Genomic DNA, 22679 nt, shown 5'->3' on the forward strand with positions numbered 1-22679 from the left:
AAATAAATAAATCTTTTAAAAAATTATATTCTTTCTCCTCCATATTTTACCTCCCAAAAAGCATGTTCTATGTCCTTTCCTCCTAAGTATTTTCTTTTGCATTTTCACACATTCAACAAAAATTTCTAAGGACCCATTGCATTAATTTTCTATTGCTGCCCTAACAAACTGTCACAAATATAGTGTTTAGAGGCTTAAAACAGCACAAATATGTTATCTTACAGTTGTGGACACAGATCTTACCAGGCTAAAATCAAGATGTCTGAAGGCTGTGTTCCTTCTAGAGGCTTGAGAAGAAGATCCAGATTCCTGATCATTCTGATTGTCGGCAGAATTCATTCCCTTGCTGTTGTCGGACCAAGGTCCCCTTTTCATGCTGGCTGTGTGCTAGGAGAGCTCCCAGCTTCTAAAAGCCACCCACATCCCTTGGTTTGTGGTTCCCCATCTCCATGTTCAAAGTCAGCAACGGTGGAGAAGGTTCACCCATCACATCTCTCTTACCCATGATTTAGACTCCTTTCCATTTTAAGAGCTCATGTGATTAGATTAGTCTCACTTGGATAATCTCCCTATTTGAAGGTTGGCTAATGAGCAACCTTAATTCCATCTGCATCCCTAATTCCTTTTTGCCATGTAACCAGATATTAACAGGTTCTGGGATTCAGATGTGGACGTCTCTGGGGGGCGGGCATCATTTTGCATACATCTATTATCAAGCATTGTGCCAGATGCTGGTGATAGAAAGATTAATAGATGTGGTTCCTAACCTAAGAAACACATGTTCATTTGTAGAAGTGAACAAATTACAGAAAAGCTGGACTGGCATTATTACATGTAAAATATGAACTGAGTACAGAGGAGGAAGGGCATAATTCACTATATCTCCCTAACTTTTCTTGGAAGTAAATATGGAGAGTATTATTATCACAAATGCATAGACATGAGAAAGGGCTACAGAAAAACTAGATTTCCGTGGGTTTAAACAGGTTATTTCCCAAGCAAAGATAAAATCCATGAAGAAGATTTAATTCACTGCTTTTTAATTCTTTAGATACCAATATTAGCACTTTTTTACATTGGTTCTTTTTATTTCTCCTTTCTATTGCCTCCTAACATCTACTTTTAATTTAATACATAATCTTTTCTTTTTTCCTTCCTTTCTTTCTGTCATCAGCCATGCACATTCTCCTTTTCCTGCATCTGTTTCTTGCATGAAATACAGAATTTTTAAGAATGCTGTTTTGCCCACATGGGATAGGATGGCTGACAAATCAAACAACACAGATGTCAAGTGGAGGGAACCAAGTGAGCATACCTCCTCCACACATTAGTTTATATTGTATTGCCTCTGAGAAACATTTACTTCACAACGCATTCCTACTAGTCTTCCTATCTTCCCAGCTTAGTAGGTCTTCTACCAAACCCATATTCTCAGTCTCTCAAATAAGAGTTGTAACTAAGTGTCAAATCCTGTTATTTTTCAAAAAGAAGAAGAAGAAGGGGGAAAGGGAAGGGGAAGAAGAAGGGAAAGGGACAGAGGAGGAGGAGGAGGAAGAAGAAGAAGAAGAAGAAGAAGAAGAAGAAGAGGAGGAGGAGGAGGAGGAGGAAGAAGAGTTGTTATTATTATTTCCTGGTGTTTAATCTCTATCACCTTAAACTCATTCTTTGGCTAATTGGCAACCATTGTCAGGCTCCTTTGCATTCTGTTAAAACTTGGGTTTTTTCCTTCAGTGGTGGACGTAAGCCAATAACCCCAGAGGGCGACAATCAGAAAGCAAAACAGAAATAATTCAAGATGTCATTGGATGAAATGAATCATGATTATGCTGCTCTACCTGGCATTGTAACTAAGGAAATAAACAATGAATGGGCTGCTGCCTGAGCCATTCCCTTTAGCAACTGACATGCCAGAATCTCACTCAGTGGAAAATATGTGTGAATATAAGATATAACTTGATTTTTCATGGAAGTGTGCCTTCTAACCATGAGTGATATCGTCTTCAAATGGACCTACACTCCGTCCACCAAATCCCACCTGCCTGCCATCAATGTTTCTGTAATTCCTTTTTGAAAATTGTTATCTTATATGACTGTATTTTCCTTTGAATGCCCTGCTTTACATGTTGAAACTACAGGAAGTCAGTTCAATTCAAATCAGACAAATAAAGGTGGACAGTAGTTCCAGTTAATATTCTTTTTGTTAAATTTAATATTGACTCTAAAGTACTGAGACCGATTTTCTCCTCTGGTCCACAAGCTGGTCTCGTATATTTGCTTTTCTTTATAGTCAGAGCATTGCCAATTTAAGTTTTGGCATTTGTTTTGAGTAAAGACATTTTGACTGAAGTCACAACTGTTTTTCTTCACATATAATGTTTCAAAAATTGGTACATGAAATTAGGAAAATAATTCTCCCCTCGCTCATTGAAAAGAAAGCCTGTGTTTGAAGTCAGGGTCTACTTATGAGGTGTTTCCCTGCCTTGAAACCATTAATGTTTGTCTGCACATGCATGAGTGTAAGCAGACGTTGAGATAGTTCTGCATGTGCTCTGTGATTGCAGAGAAAGTCTGGTTTTCTTTTTAGAAAGAAAAGCAGGAAATGTTGCTCGTACTCTAAAAACATTGACCGATCAAAGCATTAGCAAAACTGTCTCTTCAATTACAACTCCTGGTTTGAGACACCACAGCCACAGAATTATTTATATAGTTTCCTGTTTGCAAGGATATTTCCTTTGCAGACTCATAGTTACCAAGGATTTCCAAATTAAAAAAGGACTGTGGGATATACACTAAACAAAGACACTGTTTTATAATCAGTGAGCCCACCGTGCCATGTCACAGAGAAAAAATAACAAAAATAAATAGAAACAGAGCGTAATAGGTCATGTTCTTAACAAGGACCATACAGTTTTCTGCACGGGGCTTCTTGGTCAATGCTGCTGAACTAGCTAGTGCTGAGCACGAAGTCACAGAAACATCAATGAGAAAGAGCCAACATTTTCTCATCCTCCTGGGATGTGAAGTTGTATGACACACTTACACAAATTTCTCTGAATTTCTGAAATGCACTTCGTGAAGTTCCTCCAACACTCTTCCCATCTGTGAGAGCAGTCGGACCACAGAAGCATCTCGCAGCGGGGTTGGTTCATAGCGAAGAAAGAGAAGGAGTTGAGATTTTTTATTCCTTTCTCTGCTGACTCTTGTAAGCTCTGCTTGAGCCCCTGGCACTTGGTGACTTATTAGAATAAAGAAGAGGAACTTGAGTCTTTCTGTCCCAACAGTACCCACAGCCCTGAACCCTGCCTTGTTTTGATGCTTTGTGGAGACCCCATAGCGCTCTGACTTCTCCAGGAATCCGTATGGCTCTCCTCCACCCCATCCACTAAAGTCTCCTTCAAGGCCTCCAGCAAAGGATTCATTAGGGAAGGGGTGGAAAATTAAAATGGTACATTTGGTGAGAATGTATCTTCTTTGTCCATTACTTTTTTCTTTCTTGTCTATTTTCTTAGAATAAATTTTTAAAATGAGAATGTCACCATAACCATTTTCAGGAAAATAACAATGTGAAATGTGATATTTAACAGCGTGTGTTAGATTTCTGTTTAGATTATATTCCCTCCGGCTGCAGACAGTCTTTATTTTTCTAGCACAGTCCTGGAAAACTTTAGGACCCATTATGAAGACATTTCAAATGCCCAATTTATTTCTTGACTCAGCTGATGGCCTTAATGAATGAGTGAATTCTCCGTAGAACATCTCTGCCATTTTAATGTGGGCTTTTGATTTTCATTTCATTTAGCATCATTTTCAGTTTTTAGAGCAATTTATATTCTAGCTAATGCACGGTTAGCTTTCAACTCTGAATGGCCTTTATATAACCAGGTATTTGTGCTTTGTCATCTAATATACTCATCTTACTGAAACATTCTCTTACAACTCAAGGTGCATTATTCCTTGATTCCTTCCCCTCATCAAACAAATACTTACTGTTCTTTGGGGGATAAACAGCCTGTTAGGTGGTTAGAGCACCAGGATGGTGAAGGAGTGATCCTTATTCTCAAGAATGTCAACTAGAAGAAAAGTAATACAATGCTATTAGTATTAGATGCAAGGCCATGCTAGCATTTGCTCATCATACTGATCTAATACACCTACCACGGCTCCCCTGAAAAAAACTATTCAAGTAAATACCTTAATTACCAAAATTTGCTCTGGCTTTAAAAAGATACTATAAAAATTACTAATATACAGATACTCATAAATCGGATTCTAATTCTTTTCTGTAGAGGGTCATTATGATTTGGTCATTATGAGTTCTAGATTTCTTAGCTTGACCTCTCATTTTATATTGTTTTACAAGCCCTATTATAAAAGAACCCTAGAAAACTAGCAAATTCTCAAGAGATGACTTATTTTACTATTTTTACCTTAAAAAATGTAGACACAATTTGGATACCAGTGCTGATTTTATAGTTTTTGTAGGTTATTTCTGAATAAATCCTACATTGCATTCATGTGAAATCACTATTCTAGCCAATATAAAATGAAGAGATACTAAAATCGAAACACTGTGTTCTGCGACACTAAGGATTTACATGGTGGCGAAAAATTATCTTGGTAATGAGTAAACCATTGCATTGCAAACCATGGGTGTGACTTCTGGTCTAAGCTGACAGACTGAAGCCAAAATTTTACTTCCCATCTGTCTCTAAATCTCATCGAAATTGAAATAAAAACTACAGAACGAAATATATTCATAGGAGCGGTAAAACCATTTTGTTTTGTTTTGTTTAGAAAGTGGGACACTATTAAAATGGACACTTGCACGTTTTTTCTCTAAAAGGGAAAAGGCAGTTGTAAGACTTTCCAGGACAGTCAGAATTGGGGGAGCATTGAGAGCAGGCTCTAAGTGAGCCCACAGCAGGAAAGGGCACGGTTCTTCCAGCAAGACCCTCTGCTGATCATGGCTTGTTCTGAGGATGTGCCAGGATCAGGAGAACACAGAAACCAGAAGCGCTCTGATGGAGTGAAGGCTCTCAGCAGACACCTGAGCCAAGTGGTTATCGCATTCCTCCACACGCAGTGGTGGTGTTCGCCCACAAAACCCAAGGACCTGCCTTGTGATGACATTGAAGGAGCTCCTGAGAGGAGTGTGAGGAAGCCTTCTTAGCAATGCCTTTGGGAGTGGTGGGAAAGGGAGCCTCAGCCTGTCCTTTCAGTCCCCATTCACTCACCCAAGGAAAATGCTGCCCCGTAGAGAGACCTGCAAACCAAAGGCAATGAGAGATAGAAACATTATATGGAAGGGCTGGGATCCACCCAGTATAAGCTTTTTGGAGAAAACAAAACAAAACGAAGCCAAACAAAAAAGGATACAAAGTGAGAGTGGGGGAGGGACAGGTTATCAAAGCAATGTGCAAAGGACTTTCTCCAGAGTGGAAGAAAAATGTGGTTTCAGATGGAAGGAGCTCAGCAGAAGAAGCCATGAAGAAACCACAGGCAAACATATCCTCTTGAGATTTCAGAATACAACAGATACATGCAATATCCAAAAAGGCATCATTGAGGATAGCAAGCCCTCCATGAAATGAAAGGGATGTTGACATCAGCATGGAGGCAGGATTTGGGCCTCCTTGGTCTTCTCCCCCGAGTGGTAGGCTGAGTAATGCTCCCCTAAAAAAAAAAAAAAAAAAAAAATCCCAATGACCTAATCTTCAGAAACTGTGAACGCATTGCATGGCAAAAGAGATTTTGCAGGTAGGATTGAGGTTGTGGACCTTGGGGGGAAGATCATCCTGGATCATCTGGGTGGGCCCATTCTGATCACATGTGCCCCAAAAACCACAGAAGAAGACAGACAGTCAGCCAGAGACACAGTATGAGAGGCAGGAGAGATGACACAAAAGGAGATGTCAGAGAGAATGAGAGGACTCCACGAGTCATCGCTGGCTTTGAAGGTGGAGAAAGGGGCTGTCAGCCAAGAAGTTGGGACAGACACTTTCTGGATGCTGAGAGTTACCCTGCCAACAGTGTGTGAGGACAGCAGGACCCCAGTTCTACACGTAGAGAGAACCAAATTCTAACAACACACCGAATGGGCTTAGAAGTGAATTCTCCCTGAGAATCTCCAAAAAGGAACTCAGCCCTACCAACAACTTGATTTTGGTTTGTGAACACAGGCCAGAGAAACCCGTCAGCCCTGCTAGCCTTCCGACCCACACAAGTGTGAGTAGGTAAGTGAGCACTAGTTTCACAGTTGAATGTGTGGTAAGCTCTTAATCCATCAACAGGAAACATGTACAACTAGAACTTTCCCCACAGCACTGGACCCTGAGATATAGCCGATGGATGCCTTCAAAGTTATTAGAACCAAAAAGATTGTGAACTAGGAAATATACCTGACAAACTGTCTTTCAAATGTGAGAATGAAGTTTATTTGTTTAAATTAAATATGTATACTCTTGAAAGTTTACCTTCCACACATCCCATCCGGAACATAACTTGAAGTTTTACTCTACTGAAACAAAAGAGTAGGCTGAGAAAGAGGATACTGTAGGATCTGAGTAGTGGTATAGTGAAAAATCAAGCATAAGATAATATCTGTGCAACAAAAATATATTAGAACATTGAAACTGGAATGATTATGACACTGGATGCATCAGTGATACAGGGAAGAAGGGAAAACATTTTTTCTGATTCTATGAAAAATGCAAGACAATTAGAACCTCGGGAAAAGTGTACAGAAGAATCATGGGTCACATAGAAAGCTATCTAAAATTTTCATGATTTTTATAAATTGATGAAGCATTAAAAGTCAGAATCTGTCTTGCCTAATATATTAAACAATCTTGAATAATATGGTAATGAAATGGGATTAAATGAATTCTCAGGATGTACTTTTTTTTTACTTCCAATATTCAAAATTAATATATATAACACAAACACAAAGGAAAATGTAGTTTTAGAAAGAAAACAAAGATTGGCCACATTTAGGGATCAGTGGGGGCGGAGAAAACCATCCTCAGTGGGTCTAAAATCACTGGATTAAGAAATAGATGAAGGAATTTGTTGTATAGAGCCATGAAGATAAACACTCCCACACAAAAGCAAACAAAAAGAAGAAAAATCCATCAAAAGTGTTTATCCTTGGAGAAGAGGATTAGGATTGAAGAGAAAGGTAATTGTTTGCTTTCCATTTTACACTTTTGATGTTGTTTGAGCATTTTTATGTCCATACTCAGGTAATAATTTTCTCATTGCCATTATTGCCTGTTTATTTTCAAAATATTTATTTTTATTATGAAAATGCATTCCAGTTAAACTCACGTAGGTGGGTATAAGTAAAAGGTTATCATGCCGTCTTATCCTTAGTACCTTGAACAATTGCTATTAAAGGGAAAAAAGGAGCAGACAGTAAGTGGCAAAGTAAAGAGAAGCATCTGACTGTCTTACTTCTGACTCCAGTGAAATAACTAAGGGAACATGGAAACTCTAGGTCATCAGAAAGGGGCCATCCATGTGCAAGAAACTGAGCCATTTCCTCAAGAGGAAGAGAAATCAGATTCGAGCACACTGAGGACTTCCTTGCAATTCTTCCCCTGGCAGGGGCAAGGTCCAAGGAGGAGATCAACAATCTAGAAATGATGACAGGGAATGTGATTAGTTGAAAACATACAAAACATAAAAGTGAGGAAAGAAACAATCAAAGAAATGACAGGAAATATCTTTCCTGAGCCTTAGGACACTCTCACTGGCAGGTTAAAGGATTCTCCCCATCTGGCAAAATTAAAGAAATTGGATTCAATTCCCAACTTTTTTGAAATTTGAGAATGAAGGAAGTGTCCTACAAGCTCCAGGAGGAAACTACCACATTTGACCACTGACATTATATGTCTCTCTCAAAAAGAGTGCACTGTGTCTGTTCTGTGGGAATCTCTCTCTAGCCTGTGGCCTGACTGGACCAGTGTGGATGAGTGGAACAAGTCACACAGATTGGCCTCTCCGGGATTGTGTCACAACCTGATGGTATTGAACTGAGAGGACAAAACGATGAAGTCCTGTGTGCCCATATGCACGAAAAGGCAGCCAAGCCTGCCTGCCCAAGGAGGTGTGCAGCCCAAAATTAAGATTACAGTGCTCATCTCCACCGGGTGGAGGGCACATCCCTTACTGATGGCCAATCTTGTGATTTATTATTCATGTCACCTGGTGTGCCTTGTATTTCATGAAAAAGGCTTGAATTTTTCCAATATTACTCCCACCCCCTGTTCTCTCGTTCTTCTCATTTTTCACCTAAATTAGCTCCTGTGAGTTTCTGTTCATTGCAACCACATAATCCCGGAATAAGATCTATGTAAAGCAATATGCAAATATTATTAATAATTAATAGGAGACAGGATATAAAATACGAGTAATTTGACAATAACTGAGTTTAAAACATCTGATGGTAGCCAAAAAATGATAAAGAATAAGGAGTTGAAGGAAACAAAATTTTGTTAATTTCCTTATCAGTGATTCTGATAATTAGACAAATAAAGGTTCAGCTGTGTGTGGTTTTTTAAAAGCAAAGGTCCAATAGAATTAACAACAGCAAACATTCAACAAATCATGAAAAAATAGCATTTAAATATGCTCACACAGAAAAGGATAGAAAACAAAGGGAGTGGTAAAAAAACATTTTTAAATGTTTGGAAATGCTATTATATGATGATAAAGGTAAGATCAAACACTACAGGCCTGACAATAAATGTAAATGGATTAGACTCTCCTTTTTGATTGTTGTGAAATTCTTATATGTAGAACATAGTACAGAGAAAATATAAAGAGACCAAAAAAATTAAAACAATGGACAAAGATATATCAGATGACTGTGCTAATATGCATGGAGTTTACATTAATACCAGACAAAATATGTTCAAAACCACAACAGGAACAAAAACAACAGAACTTCACTGAAAAAAAAAAAAAGTATATATATGTACTTTGTAAGAACAAAGAGTATGTTTTCTTGATTAATAGTAAAGGTCTAGTGAAAAATGTGAAGACTTATTAATTTTCTGTATCTACTGACTTAATAGCCAAATGTATAAAGCAGAATCATCAGAAACAGTTGTAGAAGATATATTTCTCAGCTGATGACATTCTGAATAGGAAAAAATATATAAAGATAAAGACTAAGCATTGTTACCAGTGTTAATATTTGCAAAAAATAATAAGATAATAATTTTACATTACACAAAGAAAAACCACAAAGAAAACAATTAGAGAAAATCAACTTTTTAAAGGCCACATTCATGAAATTAAGGTAAATAAAACTTGAAATTAGTGACTAAAATAGTTATGAAAATGTATCAGTGACATTTTTTAAAAGCCGCGGAACTCTTTTAAGTCATTTAGATATAAAAGGAAACATATATTACAATTACAGAACATGCAAAATCACTGCATATTAAAACATAAGAGAATTGGCTGAAGCATTCTCAGATGGAAATTTAGAACAATAACTAACTTATTAAGGAAAAACATGAATTTAAATGAGTAAATTCGCATTCAATTCAGTATAGTTAGAAGGGGAATAATAGAAAATTAAACAAAAGATAAGATAATTAAGAAATTGATGCATTAACACACAGAACATATCAATGTCAGAGCATATCAATGTTCAAGAGCTGTATCCTTGATAATGCAAAAGAAAGTGGGCAAAAAAATCTCGCAAGTCTTATCAGGGACAAAACAAAAGATGAAATAAAGTATTAACAATGGAGGAGAGAATTAGAAAACTAGTCTTAAAATATGTATAGCTCTACATGAATTAATGTCAAACTCTCAATAAAAAGGCTATTTTTAGATAACTATGAATGATCAAACCTGACACAAAACAACCTTGACAGATTAATAGCCATGAAAGAAACTGTAAAATTATGCAAATTACCCTAAAGAAAGAGCTTGTATCCAGAAAGTTTTATGGATTCCACGCCATATAAATTATTCTAGTTACTAAAACACGGTAATAATGTATATAGAATATACATTTATATTATATGTATATTACATATATAATCTCAGTAATATACACACATTTAAAATTAATATTACCAAATCAAATAAAGAATAACATTGTAAAGTACAGTCACACATGCTGAATAGAATTTTCCATGTGAAATCTAGAAATTACATGCACACCCTGTGTGTATATGTATGTGTCTGTATTAATAAAAAAGTTGGGGAAACAAATTCCAGCAGTTTCTTCTTGTTTCTTTTTTCATCCTAATGAAGTCAGACTTGGGGTGATTCCCCTCTTCTTTTTATCTTACTGTTTTTTAAACTTCTGCATTCAGAAAAATATTAAGCATATCACTCGTGCATACATCTGAAAAAATTAGTCTCATATGATAGTAAAAGGTAAATTACTGAGATACTGAAGGATTATATTTCATGTGGTTATTTTGAAGATTTCCTTAGAATATTTGGCTTTCCTGTACTTAAGATAATATTTATTATGACCATTCTAGAGTAATTATTCTGAGCTATGAAAAATAAGGTTTTTCCATGAGTGGCTCATATGAATAGAAAACAGAAAAAGAATTTGAATTGGATGTTCTTTAAAGCCTTTCCTCATAATAAATTCTGATTCCACTATTTATCCCAAGTTACAATAGGAATAATAATTATTATGTGAGATTTTACTATCTGTCAGGCACTGTTCTAAGCAATTTATGTGTATTACTTAATTTTCCAAAAAATCTCCATGAGGTTGCACTATAAGATAGAATAATAATTGCTATTATTATTATTATTATTCAATGTCAAATGGCAACTAATGATTTATTAGAGATTGCAAATAGAGCATTTTGTAAGCAAAATGTATCAGAACATTTCATTCACTGACAATTTCCTTTTTCCTTTTGAAACCCCAATCACTTATATACCTGTGCAATGAAATGATTGCTTGAGAAATGATTTATTTTCATTTGGAAACAAGTTCTTATAGTCCCTTGAATGGTGCGGAAGAGTTAGCTGCTCTGGGTAGGCTTCCCAGGAAGTGCATCCGTGTGCAGGTGGTTTATCCGGGAAGTGCACCTGTTCCGGGGTCAGGGAAGGAGGATTCGGCAGAGGGACAGTATCTGGAGCTGGGATGGCCCTTCACAGATACTCTGATGATTGGAGGCAGCTGTCCAGGGGCCCAGAGTCAGTTTCCACCTGCCAGCCGCATTCCTAGCTGAGGGTGTGAGTCAGGATGGAACAGAGCAGAACCTGGTAGAGAAAAGTGCGGTAATGTTTTCTAGGCAGACCCAACAGAAAAGAAATTGTTTTTAGGCATAAATCTGAAAGAATGGAAGAATGGATAAGGAGACAACAACCTAAACCTCTTAGAAACTAGAACGAAAACTGGCGCGCAGTAAAGGGTTTGTTGAAACCTTTGCTGACATAGCAGAGGGTAACCAGCAAACCAGATTCACATCCCAGACCCTCCGGACGCAGGGACAGAGGGCAGTCGATACGGTGGAGGAGGCAGCAGCAAAGGGTGGAAAGTGGAAACCTGTTTAGAAGTCATCAGATCTCCACAGCCCATGCCCGCCCCTCCAACCCACCTGTTGCTCTCCCTCACCCCAGAGAAAGGCAGCTGCCTATTTCTTTATGCAAGGAGGACTGTTTTTTGGAGATGGTTGGAGAAAGTTGTTGGGTTGGGTGCCATCAGGGGGAGGTCAGATGGGAGAATCAAAATGTGGGTTAAATGAATGTGTGCACGCTGGATGCAGACTCACCCATCCCCAGCTCTCTTCTCCCATCTGGTTCTCAGAAAACCGGCGGCATAGCCTTTGCCCTCCCGGACAGATGACACTCAACGTGTTCTGTGAAATCTGACCAACGCAAAGGGAAGAAATGCACAAGTTTCTCCATCTAAACAGTTCAGGCAGATCCCCATACCCAGCCCCTCACAACACCTGCCTAGGTGTCCAGATTGCAGTGCTTTTTACGATGGGCATTCAATCAAGAACGCACAGCCTTCCCACATAAAAAATAAGAGAGAAACAAACAAAGAAGAAAAAACGGCTTGGAGAAAATGGGGCCCATGCAGGGAGGAAATAGAACATGACAAATAAAAGCACTGCAAATATCTCAGTGATAAAAGGATATATTGCGACTGTGAAATGAGAACAGTCAGTTCAAAAAAAAAAACAACCCAACATTCAGAGTACATAAAAGAGCTCTCAGAAATTAAAATGTGATAGAAAAAAACTCAATAAAATCATTACACAATAAAGCTCACCAAATCCTCCAGAAAGTAGAGCAAAGAGATGAAGTGGCATAAAGTAGGAGAGATGAGATAAGAGAATTAAAGGACAGGTCCCACGTGCCCGATAAGTGAAGGTGGGAGTCATGCTCGGAAACCTGAAGGATAAGAATTTCTGAACTAGAATTCCATGCTCAGCCAAACAATTAAATACAAGGTAGAATAAACACATTTTTAAGCACGCAGCATCTCAGAAATTCATTCCCATGAGCTTTTCCTTAGGAAGATCCTAGATGCCATGGTCCACCAAACCAAGAAAGGATGTAGAGACTATTCCTGAATAGCAAACCTACGGACAGAAGCCACGAGCATCCCCCACAAAGGCATTCACTGAGGCTGTCGGGCCGCTAGCTGGGCACCAGGCATCAAAGCAACAGGTCCAGGTGGTAAAAGACTCCAGGCGATAAAGCTGATAGAACCCCCTATTCTGCTGAAACTACTGGGAAGGGTTTGTGGTTTGAAGTAGTAAGAACATAGGAAACTGTAAGCTAATGGTTAACTCTAGGAAAACCACAGCCGTAAGGAACAGAAAACTCAAGTTTACTGCATGTCTAAGTTAAGAATTGTTTGTGTAACATCCTAATAAAGGGAGCCTTGTTGAACATACTACCATGCAGGGATGGGGGCGCATATGAGCTGAAAAATGAATATCACCCCCAATAATGTTGCTGTCATGTGTCCTAGGGGGAAGTCTGTCTAGAGACTGCATAAGAAAAGCGTAACAGGTTATTTACAGAAATGTAGCTAAATACAGAAACAGCGAAAAGAGGTTCATGTATTTGCCTCTGAAAAGGAAGAAATTGGGGATGGGGGAGGTGGAGGCACTTTTAAAGAAAGAGCTTGTGGAATTATTTGATTATTAATATATATGCATGTATAATTCTGGAAAAAATCTTACTAAAAGGATGGACAAGGGGAAAAGAAAGAGTATGAACTGTATCAGTCGAGAAGAGTATACTTATTGGCCTGAATGAACTGCCTTATTCTTTCTGAAATGACTTTAGTTATAAATCAGCAAACTAGCTTCTGAGCGAGTTTGGGAGAGCTTCTTATTTGGACGAAATCGTTAAGTATATTCTCATTATTATCATTCTAAAATGTTGATCTAAATGATCTATTCTTACAATCTTAACTATAAACTCTCATCTTTGTAGAATATAATTTGGAAAACGTATACTTCAATAAATGATTAGTCTACTAGCGAGGTATCATATATGAAAAAAGAAAATATCATACATTAAAAATGTCGGAGCTGCAGACCTCATTAATTCAGTTTTTTTTCCATATTCTATCTAGGAGAAGGTGAAGTTTACCTTTGAATGCCTAAGAAGAAATGAATATTGTAAGCATCATTATAAGGATATCTTGGTCATTTCTTTAAAGGAAACTGAAGATTGCAGTGTATAATATCTTATTTAATAGATTCTCTTTTTTTAAACAAATATATATTGAGTGTATTCATGTAATAAGTGCTTATTAAAGACCTACTTTGTTCAAGCGTTCTACTACATATCAGGAACACAAAGCCAAAATACTTTTTGCTTTTAAGGTGACAGGTGAATAAAGAAACTGACCTAAAATTAGCAATTGTGCTGAAAAGGACAGGTAACAATTGCTCTATTGAAGAGTTACATAGAATGCACTAGCAACCCGGAAGAGAGTACAGACATCATGCAGGGCATTTCCGGGGAGCTGAACTTGAAGCATAGGTGAGAGTAAAGTCCATGGGTTGATGGGGAAAATTCCAGGAAGAGAAAGCAGCTTGGGCTGTGGGGAAAGTATCACGTGTCCTGGGAGGCTATCTGGAGCTACTGGTCAAGGAGTCTGAAGAGACAGGAAAAGATTTTTTAGATTATATTATGTAGGTGGAGGCAAGGAGACACTATGAATAGCTATTTTTATTAACAGTAGCCCAAAATTTTCAAATTGCTTCTCTATGCTAGGCACTAAGCCAAGCTCTTTACATATACAAAATCTTATCTAATCCTTACAACTACTCTATCCTCGCTTTTAAAGTTTCAAGCTTAAGGATAGCATAGTAAAATTGGTGTAGAAACTTTATTCTAACACTCTTGAGAAGATGTTGCTGTCAAGTAAAAAAAAAAAAGGATACAGAATGGTTTATGTAGCTACTTAACATCATATATAATAGAGCAAGAAACAAGATTGGTAAGATGAAGTGTGTTATTCTTTTCACCACTTTGAAAGTTTCTAAAATATCCATTTATCAATTTAAAAATAAGAACAATGTCTTCTTGTAGAGGAACGGGGTGGGGGGAGGAGGAGAGGGAGAGAGAAGAGATCTTTTGAGGAGGGAAGAAAAGAGAGAGAGCGAGCGAGACAGACATTCATGGGAAGGCAGACTAGGCCGGAGGTTGCACACAGAACACCAAGAACAGAGAGACTCTTCCCACAGTGGTCCAGGCCCAAGACAGGTATTCTTCCGTAGAATAGCAAACGGATGAATAAGAGCAATATTTGAAAAATGAATCCAAAGGAAATGGTCCCCCCCTTGGATGCTTAGTGGCTCTGCCCACCCACCAAGAAGGGGAGCGAAGACAGGGTGAGGTTGAGGAGAGGGAGCGACGGGGAGAGGCAGTTCCTAGAGCTATGATGCTATCACTGGTGGGTTGTTTCACTTAGCACAACTAGTTCCTGTTCCTTTATTGTGTTGTCTCCGTTAATCACATTCCTGGTAAAGAAAAAGGATGGTTGTGCAACCTTGGCCACCAAGTTGATCCGGAACCTCAGGTTCTGCTTTTGGACCAAATGAAACCTTTCATCCCAGAACTTGCCCTGGCATGGCCTCCGGGCGTGTAAAGAGGGCCCAGTGGGGGACCTAAAGGGCTGGTCGGAGAGCGGGGCTGACTGTGCACCCCGATTGTCTGGACCGGCCTCCCCCTTACGGAGGTACAAAATGCCTCAGTGCTCCTAAGAGGCTGTGGCTCAGAGCCTTACAGTAACAGCTTCTGTCTGCTGCGCGCTCCGCCTCGCGTTTAACCGGGCCCTGTCTTCCTCCCGCAGGGCTCTACGAAACCTTCGTACCCGCGGAGGAGCCCGAATGCTGCGATGTCAGGAGGGAAGAGCGCCCGAGCGAGCGCTCCAGAGGGACGCTGGGGACCGGCGGCCCCTGTCACAGGACGTCACTCACAGTGTCAGCGGCGGCCAGACTGGGCGGCGGCAGACTCAGGCTGTGCGTTCTCGTACTGATGCTCCTGCACACAGTGCTCACGGCCTCCGCGGCGCAGAACAGCACGGCGCTGGGCTTGGGGGGCATCCGCGCGCTGGAAGAGGGCTCGCCGCGCGACGAGTAGCCCGGGGGCGCCCCCAGCCCCGCGCCCGCTGCCGCTCGGACACACGCGGGGGGCCCTGACCCGCCGCCGCCTCCGCGAGGCCCTGGGGTTTGGGGCAAGACCGGGAGGGTGGGCCCGGATGCAAACGAGGACACGAACACGGCTTTTTATCGACTAAGAGGCTGCAAAGTGACTTAAATTTCTCACACCATTTTATACACTGTGTTTTAATGTTTGGAGGTCCTCTTTGCTTTCCTTTGGTTCGGGTTTATTTGTTCTCGTTTACCTTTTTGCACTTGTTACTACAGGATTTATTTTGGGGGATGGTTTCTCAGAGGTAAACTAAGTCTTCACCGTCTCTCTCTCTCTCTTTCTCTCTCTCTATTTCTAGTCATTGTGTGTGTTCATCAGGTAGTTCTGTCTCTCTGTCCTGTCAGTTTCTATTAGAGGAATGATCGCTATGACCTCACGGTATAGCAAAATACAACAACAACAACAACAAAAAAAATCATAAAAGATAAAAAAGACAAAAAAAAGAAAACAACAAAAAATACAAATAAAAAAACCCCCCGAACTCTTTGCTCCTGCCTCCCAAACCGACTGCCCCCGCCCCCCGGTCTCCCCCCGGCCTCCCCCCCCGCCTCCCCAGCCCCCCCTGCCCCCCGACCCCCTGCCCCCAGCAGACAACACGGCTTGCTTCTGTCTGTCTGCGCAGCCACAGTTCGGGCGCGCACGCTCCGGGGTTCCGGGCCGCAGGCCCCCCACCCCCCGCCAGGAGCAGAACTAGGGGTTCCTTTTTAGCTGAACAAACAAGTGCTCTCCATGGTAGGCGGAATCAGCCAGTTAACACGTTTTTTATGTTGACAACAAAATAAAAGCAAAGAAAAACCACCATAAACTATGTTGCTCCAGCTCCCCTTCCCCGAGGCCCCGTCCCTCGCCGGTTGTCAGGTGGCTGGGGGTCCACCCCGAGTCACGATGGGGGCACATGTCGGCGCTTGTGGGCCCTTGGATGGCAGCAAAGGGAGTGAGGACACAAATCTGGGTTTCCTTCTCCTCCGTTGCGGTTGTGGAGGAGACCGTAGAGATGCCCCAACACCTGCCGTATACAGAATATATACAATTTTACCCCAGTATCTCCCCAACCTATAATTTTAAATTATTCCAGGTATAAAGTGTATGCAATTCTGCATTATCACAAAAGAACTTGTTTTAAAAAAATAGGTTAGCCATTTTCATTCAAGTGCAAAAACTTTGTCACTTTGAACACGCTCTAGATAGTCGGTGAGAAGAGGAGAAATCAGATCGCTCTGTTTGTATTTTTTCTTTTTGTGGGAACATTTCACCTGCTGAGTGTATATGAATTTGCTTTCTTAAAAAAGGCTTTTATGAGTTTACAGTAGAATCAGTGGAAGGAAGAGTTCATAAGGGCTGTTTTTAAAAAAAAAACAAACAAACAAAACAAATAATTAAAAAAAAAACCACTTTACATTCCTTCCTATACTCTAACATTTGGGAAGTGCTCTTCAGATGTGTTTGCTCTTCAGATGGGAGATGAAGGAAAATCATAGAAAAGGTCCTCGTAGCGAACAAAATTTAGTTATTAACTTTATAGCTATGAAATTCCCCCCTGGCATTCGTTTTTGTTCAAACAAACTTTAATCTCTGCATCATACTTAACCCTGCGACATGCGTACAGTATGCATATTTTGTTTTGAATAAAAAAAATGTTTTGTTCCAGTCTGTTAAGAATATTCAAAAAATAATAAAGGTATTGCTTAATAAAATTGCTAGAATTGTTTAGCAGTACATGCACAAATATTTTACTAGATTCTTCGTTTTAATAGTGTTTTGTTGAGACTGAAAATCCTAAAATGGTCTGCGCAAATACAAAAAAAACCACCAAAAATGCAAAATTCTCCAGTTTTTGTTCCTTTTTAAAAAATTGTTTTTTTCATGCAAATGTCAACACACATTCACAAGTGCACACACACACACACACACAACAGGCACAATATTTTTAATTTAGAGAAATGCCTTGCTATTCCTAGGGCCACAGTGGGTGGGAAGAGGCTTGGGGGCATTGAGTTGCGGCAAGTGTTAAACACTGGGAGAAATGAGCATGTTTAAAGCCCCTCCTGGTGGGTCACAGATTTCGGTGGAGTTGGGGGGATGACAGAAGTAGGGGAGCAGTGGGTGGAGGGTGAAGGGGTGCTGACTCCTAACAAAGGATTTAAGGTGAGCTCTTTTTCAACTGACCTCTTAAAGGCTTTAGGATATATAGCCAGGAAAAAGTCTGTTCTGACCTTCCCTACCTCTGCCGGGCAAGGCCACGCCACGGGCCACTTCTTCAGTGTTCCTCATGCTTTTATTTGTGCCGTGGGAATTTCCATTCTTTGGGAAAATGACAATCAACACAGATGCAAATTCCACCCACTCTCATGACAAGAAGTTACTATTTCTAGACACTGGGGAAAATGATTTAAAAAAAAAAAAACAGTATCCCATAAAAAACAAGGTTTCATTTTCTCTTAATATCTTTTGCAACTGGTTACAATTCTTTTCAAATATAGAGGGATTGGAAGATTCCACTGGACCATGTTTTAGCTTTAGTTTGGGGAGAATGGCAGCTGAAAGAGAGAGACCAGAAACCACCACCACTTTATCTGACAGGTAAGTCCTCCAGAAGACAATTTCAAGAATAGAGAGAAACAGCACAGTATTTAACTGTACTATGAAACTATAATTTAAGTGAGGAAGGGCTGGTAAGGAGAGAAGGGGACTGGTTATTTCCCACACGTCAATCAGCATTGGAACTGTCTCTTGTTCTGGTAGGATTCTTTTCTTGCCAAATACATTTATTCTTATTATGTGAGAATGATCTCAGTGCCTAGTAATTATTACTGTAAATGTGTAAGCACTTCCCTATGACATTTCACTGACACAGTGAACTAAAGTAGCTTTTCCTGGGCTCAGCCAAAGGATCCAAACAGGCGATGACTCCCAGACAGAGTCAAGAAATGGCCATTGAAGATGCAAATCTCACCATACCCATGGATCATTTGAAAGAAGTGTTTCTACTTGATCAACATATACATGCATGTTAATTCTGGCACAAAAAGATGAGACCCTGCACCTTTGTGATCATCATCTCTTTCTGTTTTTCTCATGGTGGATATCCATTGCATAGTAGATGTTGAATTACGATATTGAAACAATTATTTCTGAAAGCAAGTTGAAAATCAAGAAAATGATATTTCATCCACAAATGTATAGAACAGGTTTCCCTGTGTTTATAACTGTCTTTTTTTCTGCAATAGAGAAATTCCAGCCTGTGGAAGATTTTGATTCTGCAAAACCAAATGTCAAGTAACATAGTGGGGTTGGAAGTCATTCCTTATAGCATTTGCTTTCAGTGAAACTTTATACTGACTGTTCTTTCATTAAAAAAGATAGGGTTGTTCTCCTCTCCCACAAGTGAGAGTTGCTCATTTAAACGGCATCATTAGGGACAAGGGAATATAGTTCCTCATCAATGGATTGGTGTCATTAAGTACTAGAACATGTAGTTATTAAAATAAAAGAAGGCAGTCAGCAAGGAAAGAAAAGAAGACAGGAAAGAAAGTAAAGGAGAAAGAAAGAGAGAGAGAGGGAGAGAGAGAGAGGAAAGAAGGAAGGAACGAAAGAAGGAAAGAATGAAGGAAGGAAAGGAAGGAAAACAAAAATGGAATTTTATATGAATTAATAAGAACATCATCTTTGCCAGGACAAATAAATAAATGAAAGATGTAGTTGGGTGTCAATTCCATGTGCCGAAGAGATGGCATTTGATTCCTGGACAACATGAAAGCACTGATCAGCCTGAGGCACCATTTGTGCTCTTCCTAGGTAACAACGAAATTTGCTACTGGAAGCATTCAGTCAGAGATATGAAGGGTACACCTTGCTTTTACTAGAATTGCAGACAGGTATTTAATTATATACACATGCAAATGTACATATAAGGGGGAAGTCTATGCAGCTCTGGCAGGTTCCCATAGTGATATGTGGGTGTATAACATACATGTATATCGCTTACAAGTAAAACTTGAACCACAAAATTATTCAGTCCATGACAACACACATGTAACATTATAATGAATGATTCCTATTTTTTTTTGCTAAAGTTTGGGCAGCATGTTCATGTAAAGACTATACCTACTTTGATGTGGAAAACAGACTCTCGGAATGTCTCCATTAACAAAGGAATAACAATTTTTCAGAGTCTTCTCTATCTTTCAAGCATTAATGATGTTTAGAAAAAATTGAATATGGCATGCAGGTATTGAGCGATGGTGAATAACAAGTCTTTAAATGGGAGGAAGGAAAAAAAAAACCACAACATTTATAAGAACTTTCAAACTGCTCCAGAGCCTAGAAATTCTCCGTACAGTGGTAAAATGGAGAGATAATCCTCTTGGTCTTGGAAGAAAACTTAAGGCATGAAGCCAAATATGAAAGATGTTCTGACATACTAGAGGGCTGTGTTTACCTGACACAAAATATTCAGATTAAAGTTACAAATTGTAAATGACCTGCTGTGTTACCTGGGGCCACACAGGTCAGTGGGAGAAAGTCGGAGCTCCCACCGCATCTGATGGTAAATTCCAAATGCGGGTTCTGGAGCCCAGTGAGAACCTTAGGTCTCACACATGCTTTGGGCATATAATTTATTTTCTCCAAATTCTAAGATAATTATAAAATTCCTAAGTTTTAAACTTAAAAAGTTAAAAACGATTAAAAAAAAAGGCTCTCCAATGTCTTACACCATATCTGCTCACATTTAATTTTGCTGCTTCTCTGGTCCATGTGGTGAAGTAAATGAGAAGGGGGTCGATGGAAACATCTTGATGAAATCCCTAGCTAAGAATGATAGTGTTATGTGCTCTTAAGATTCTTTTTTTTACCATAGAGAAGAGGCACAGGATCTCGGGCAAAGCCGTGGTTTGGGTACGCACGAACACACAGCACAAAGGGACCAAGGACATATTTGAATATGAGATCACACCAGGTGAAAATACCTCATGGCACCACTTGAGGCTGAAGTGAGATAAATGATATAAATGTGCCTAGACAAAATGGGGTCCTCGATTACAGTTAGTTGTGATGATCACTCATTCACGAGGGGAAACTCATTACTTGCTTATGGGGACTGCTCCTGCAAGTGTTTCAGAGTCACCGGATTGTACTGGTTTTTCTCTTAACAGCATATTTTTGGAAACACTTCACATCTTTATTTTTTTTAAAGATTTTATTTATTTATTTGACACACAGAGAGAGAGAGAGCACAAGGAGGGGGAGCGGCGAGCGGGCAGAGGGAGAAGCAGACACCCCCATGAGCAGGGAGCCCCACCCAGGACTCGATCCCAGCACCTGAGATCATGACCTGAGCAGAAGGCTGATGGTTAACCGACTGAGCCACCCAGGCATCCCAACACTTTACATCTTCAATCTAGCAAACTGGCCATGGATGACTTTCCAACAGTTTTTTTTAAATTATATAAGTTATAGAATTAAAGTGAATGCTAATGAATTTTAATGTAAATAACTTTTGTTTCTTTATGTCTCCCCCCTCCCACACACACAAAAATACCCCACAAAGATGAATAGTAAAAGAAATCCATAAGAACTGAGAGGTGCCCCCCTGTGCAAGTGTGAATTGATTTAAGATGGTCCTGAAAATAATGATGGAGCCTCAAAGTGATTTTTAAACTGCTCATGGATTTTTTTTTAAGTACAAATCTTTGACACCTCTGGATTCCATAAACTAAAACACTACAGTGCATTTAAACTTATTCTGCATGAATATATATCGAAACTGGATTGATATGTTTGCCTTAAAATAATACCATAATCCCCATGGAAAGAAATCACAGTGAAAAAAATTTAGGAAGCCTGAGAAGTTTTTGAAAAAGTCTAAGAAAATGGATTCTTCTAAGAATCCACTCTCTGAGAAAATCGAGCAGGGTTCTTGAGTGACCTTTCTCATTTCACTAATTCTAGTCTCTCTGCCCCTCCTGCCACCTCTCCCCCATCTACTAGATATTTTAATGTACTTGCATATGTTCGACCCACTCCCTATTTCTGATAATTACTGACATCTTGAAATGCTTTCCCATTTACAAGTGTAGTGGGAAGCCAGACTATGGATAGCCATCTATGGATGGAGGCTGTTGATCAGCAGGTATAGAAACAGTGACCGTTTGTCTGGAAACTTCCAGCTTCCACCACAACGGCTGCCTCAAGCTGCCATCTGTCTGAGCACTAGCTAACTAGAAGGGCCTTTGGTTTGAAAAGCAAATTTTCAATGTATGTCCATTTCTCACTGTGTCGCCTAACACGAAGTGAACATCCAAGCAAAAGTTAAAGTTCTATGTGGACATTAGGAAAAGTCTGAAACGAAGACTACATCCCTGTTACTTTTTCTCTTTACTTTTCTTCCTTTGACTCTGTATAATTTTTATTTCCATATCATGATAAGCATCTGAATGCACTGGAACTTAATGGGCCATATTTCCATTTTTCATGGATTTATTGATGATCTATGATTTATTAAAGATAAGGACAGCTCTACAAACACATACATGATTTTAATTTTTTTTCTGAGTTCATTCAAATATACTTTTGAGTGAATAGAGACAGAGAAAGAACTACCAACACCATGGTAAGGATAAGGTCAAGAATAACATAAAAATAAGCAAATTTCACTAAGCGGTTATGTAATATGCTAGCAGGTGGGGAAGACTTTATTTCTTAAATTGCAAATTCTAAAATCATTAAAATATTAGACATATTGAAAAGATATTTCTAAAAAGTTGTGAAAGTCGCTGGTAAGGTTTGTTTATGCCTTGTTTCTTTGGTCAGCTAAATTGTTCATTTGCTTTTCCTCTTACCGCCATTATGGTGCTGACCCAAGTGACTCCCCCTCAAAATAGAATTGGCCGATGTATATATGTTATTAAGCTTGATTGTTGATTGAGGCTTAAAAAATTTATCTAGTTATATATGAAGGCTTCAGTGCTTTATTTAGCTTCTTTCCTTTGTGTCTTATT

At 39.3% G+C, this 22679-nt stretch overlaps 1 protein-coding gene across 1 annotated transcript in view; it reads left to right on the forward strand.

Moving 5' to 3' along the window:
• Positions 1–15609, forward strand: part of NALF1 (NALCN channel auxiliary factor 1) — a 612892-nt gene extending 597283 nt beyond the window's left edge. Inside the window, exon 3 of the mRNA XM_045868583.2 lies at positions 15320–15609. Coding sequence (XP_045724539.2) covers positions 15320–15609 — 290 coding nt within the window. The remainder of the gene's footprint in view (positions 1–15319) is intronic.
• Positions 15610–22679: the final 7070 nt, after the last annotated feature.

This window comes from Mirounga angustirostris, unplaced genomic scaffold (assembly GCF_029215605.1).
Source record: "Mirounga angustirostris isolate CCGP_5_RB_7025 unplaced genomic scaffold, mMirAng1.0.hap1 SCAF_3, whole genome shotgun sequence".
Lineage (NCBI taxonomy): Eukaryota > Metazoa > Chordata > Mammalia > Carnivora > Phocidae > Mirounga > Mirounga angustirostris.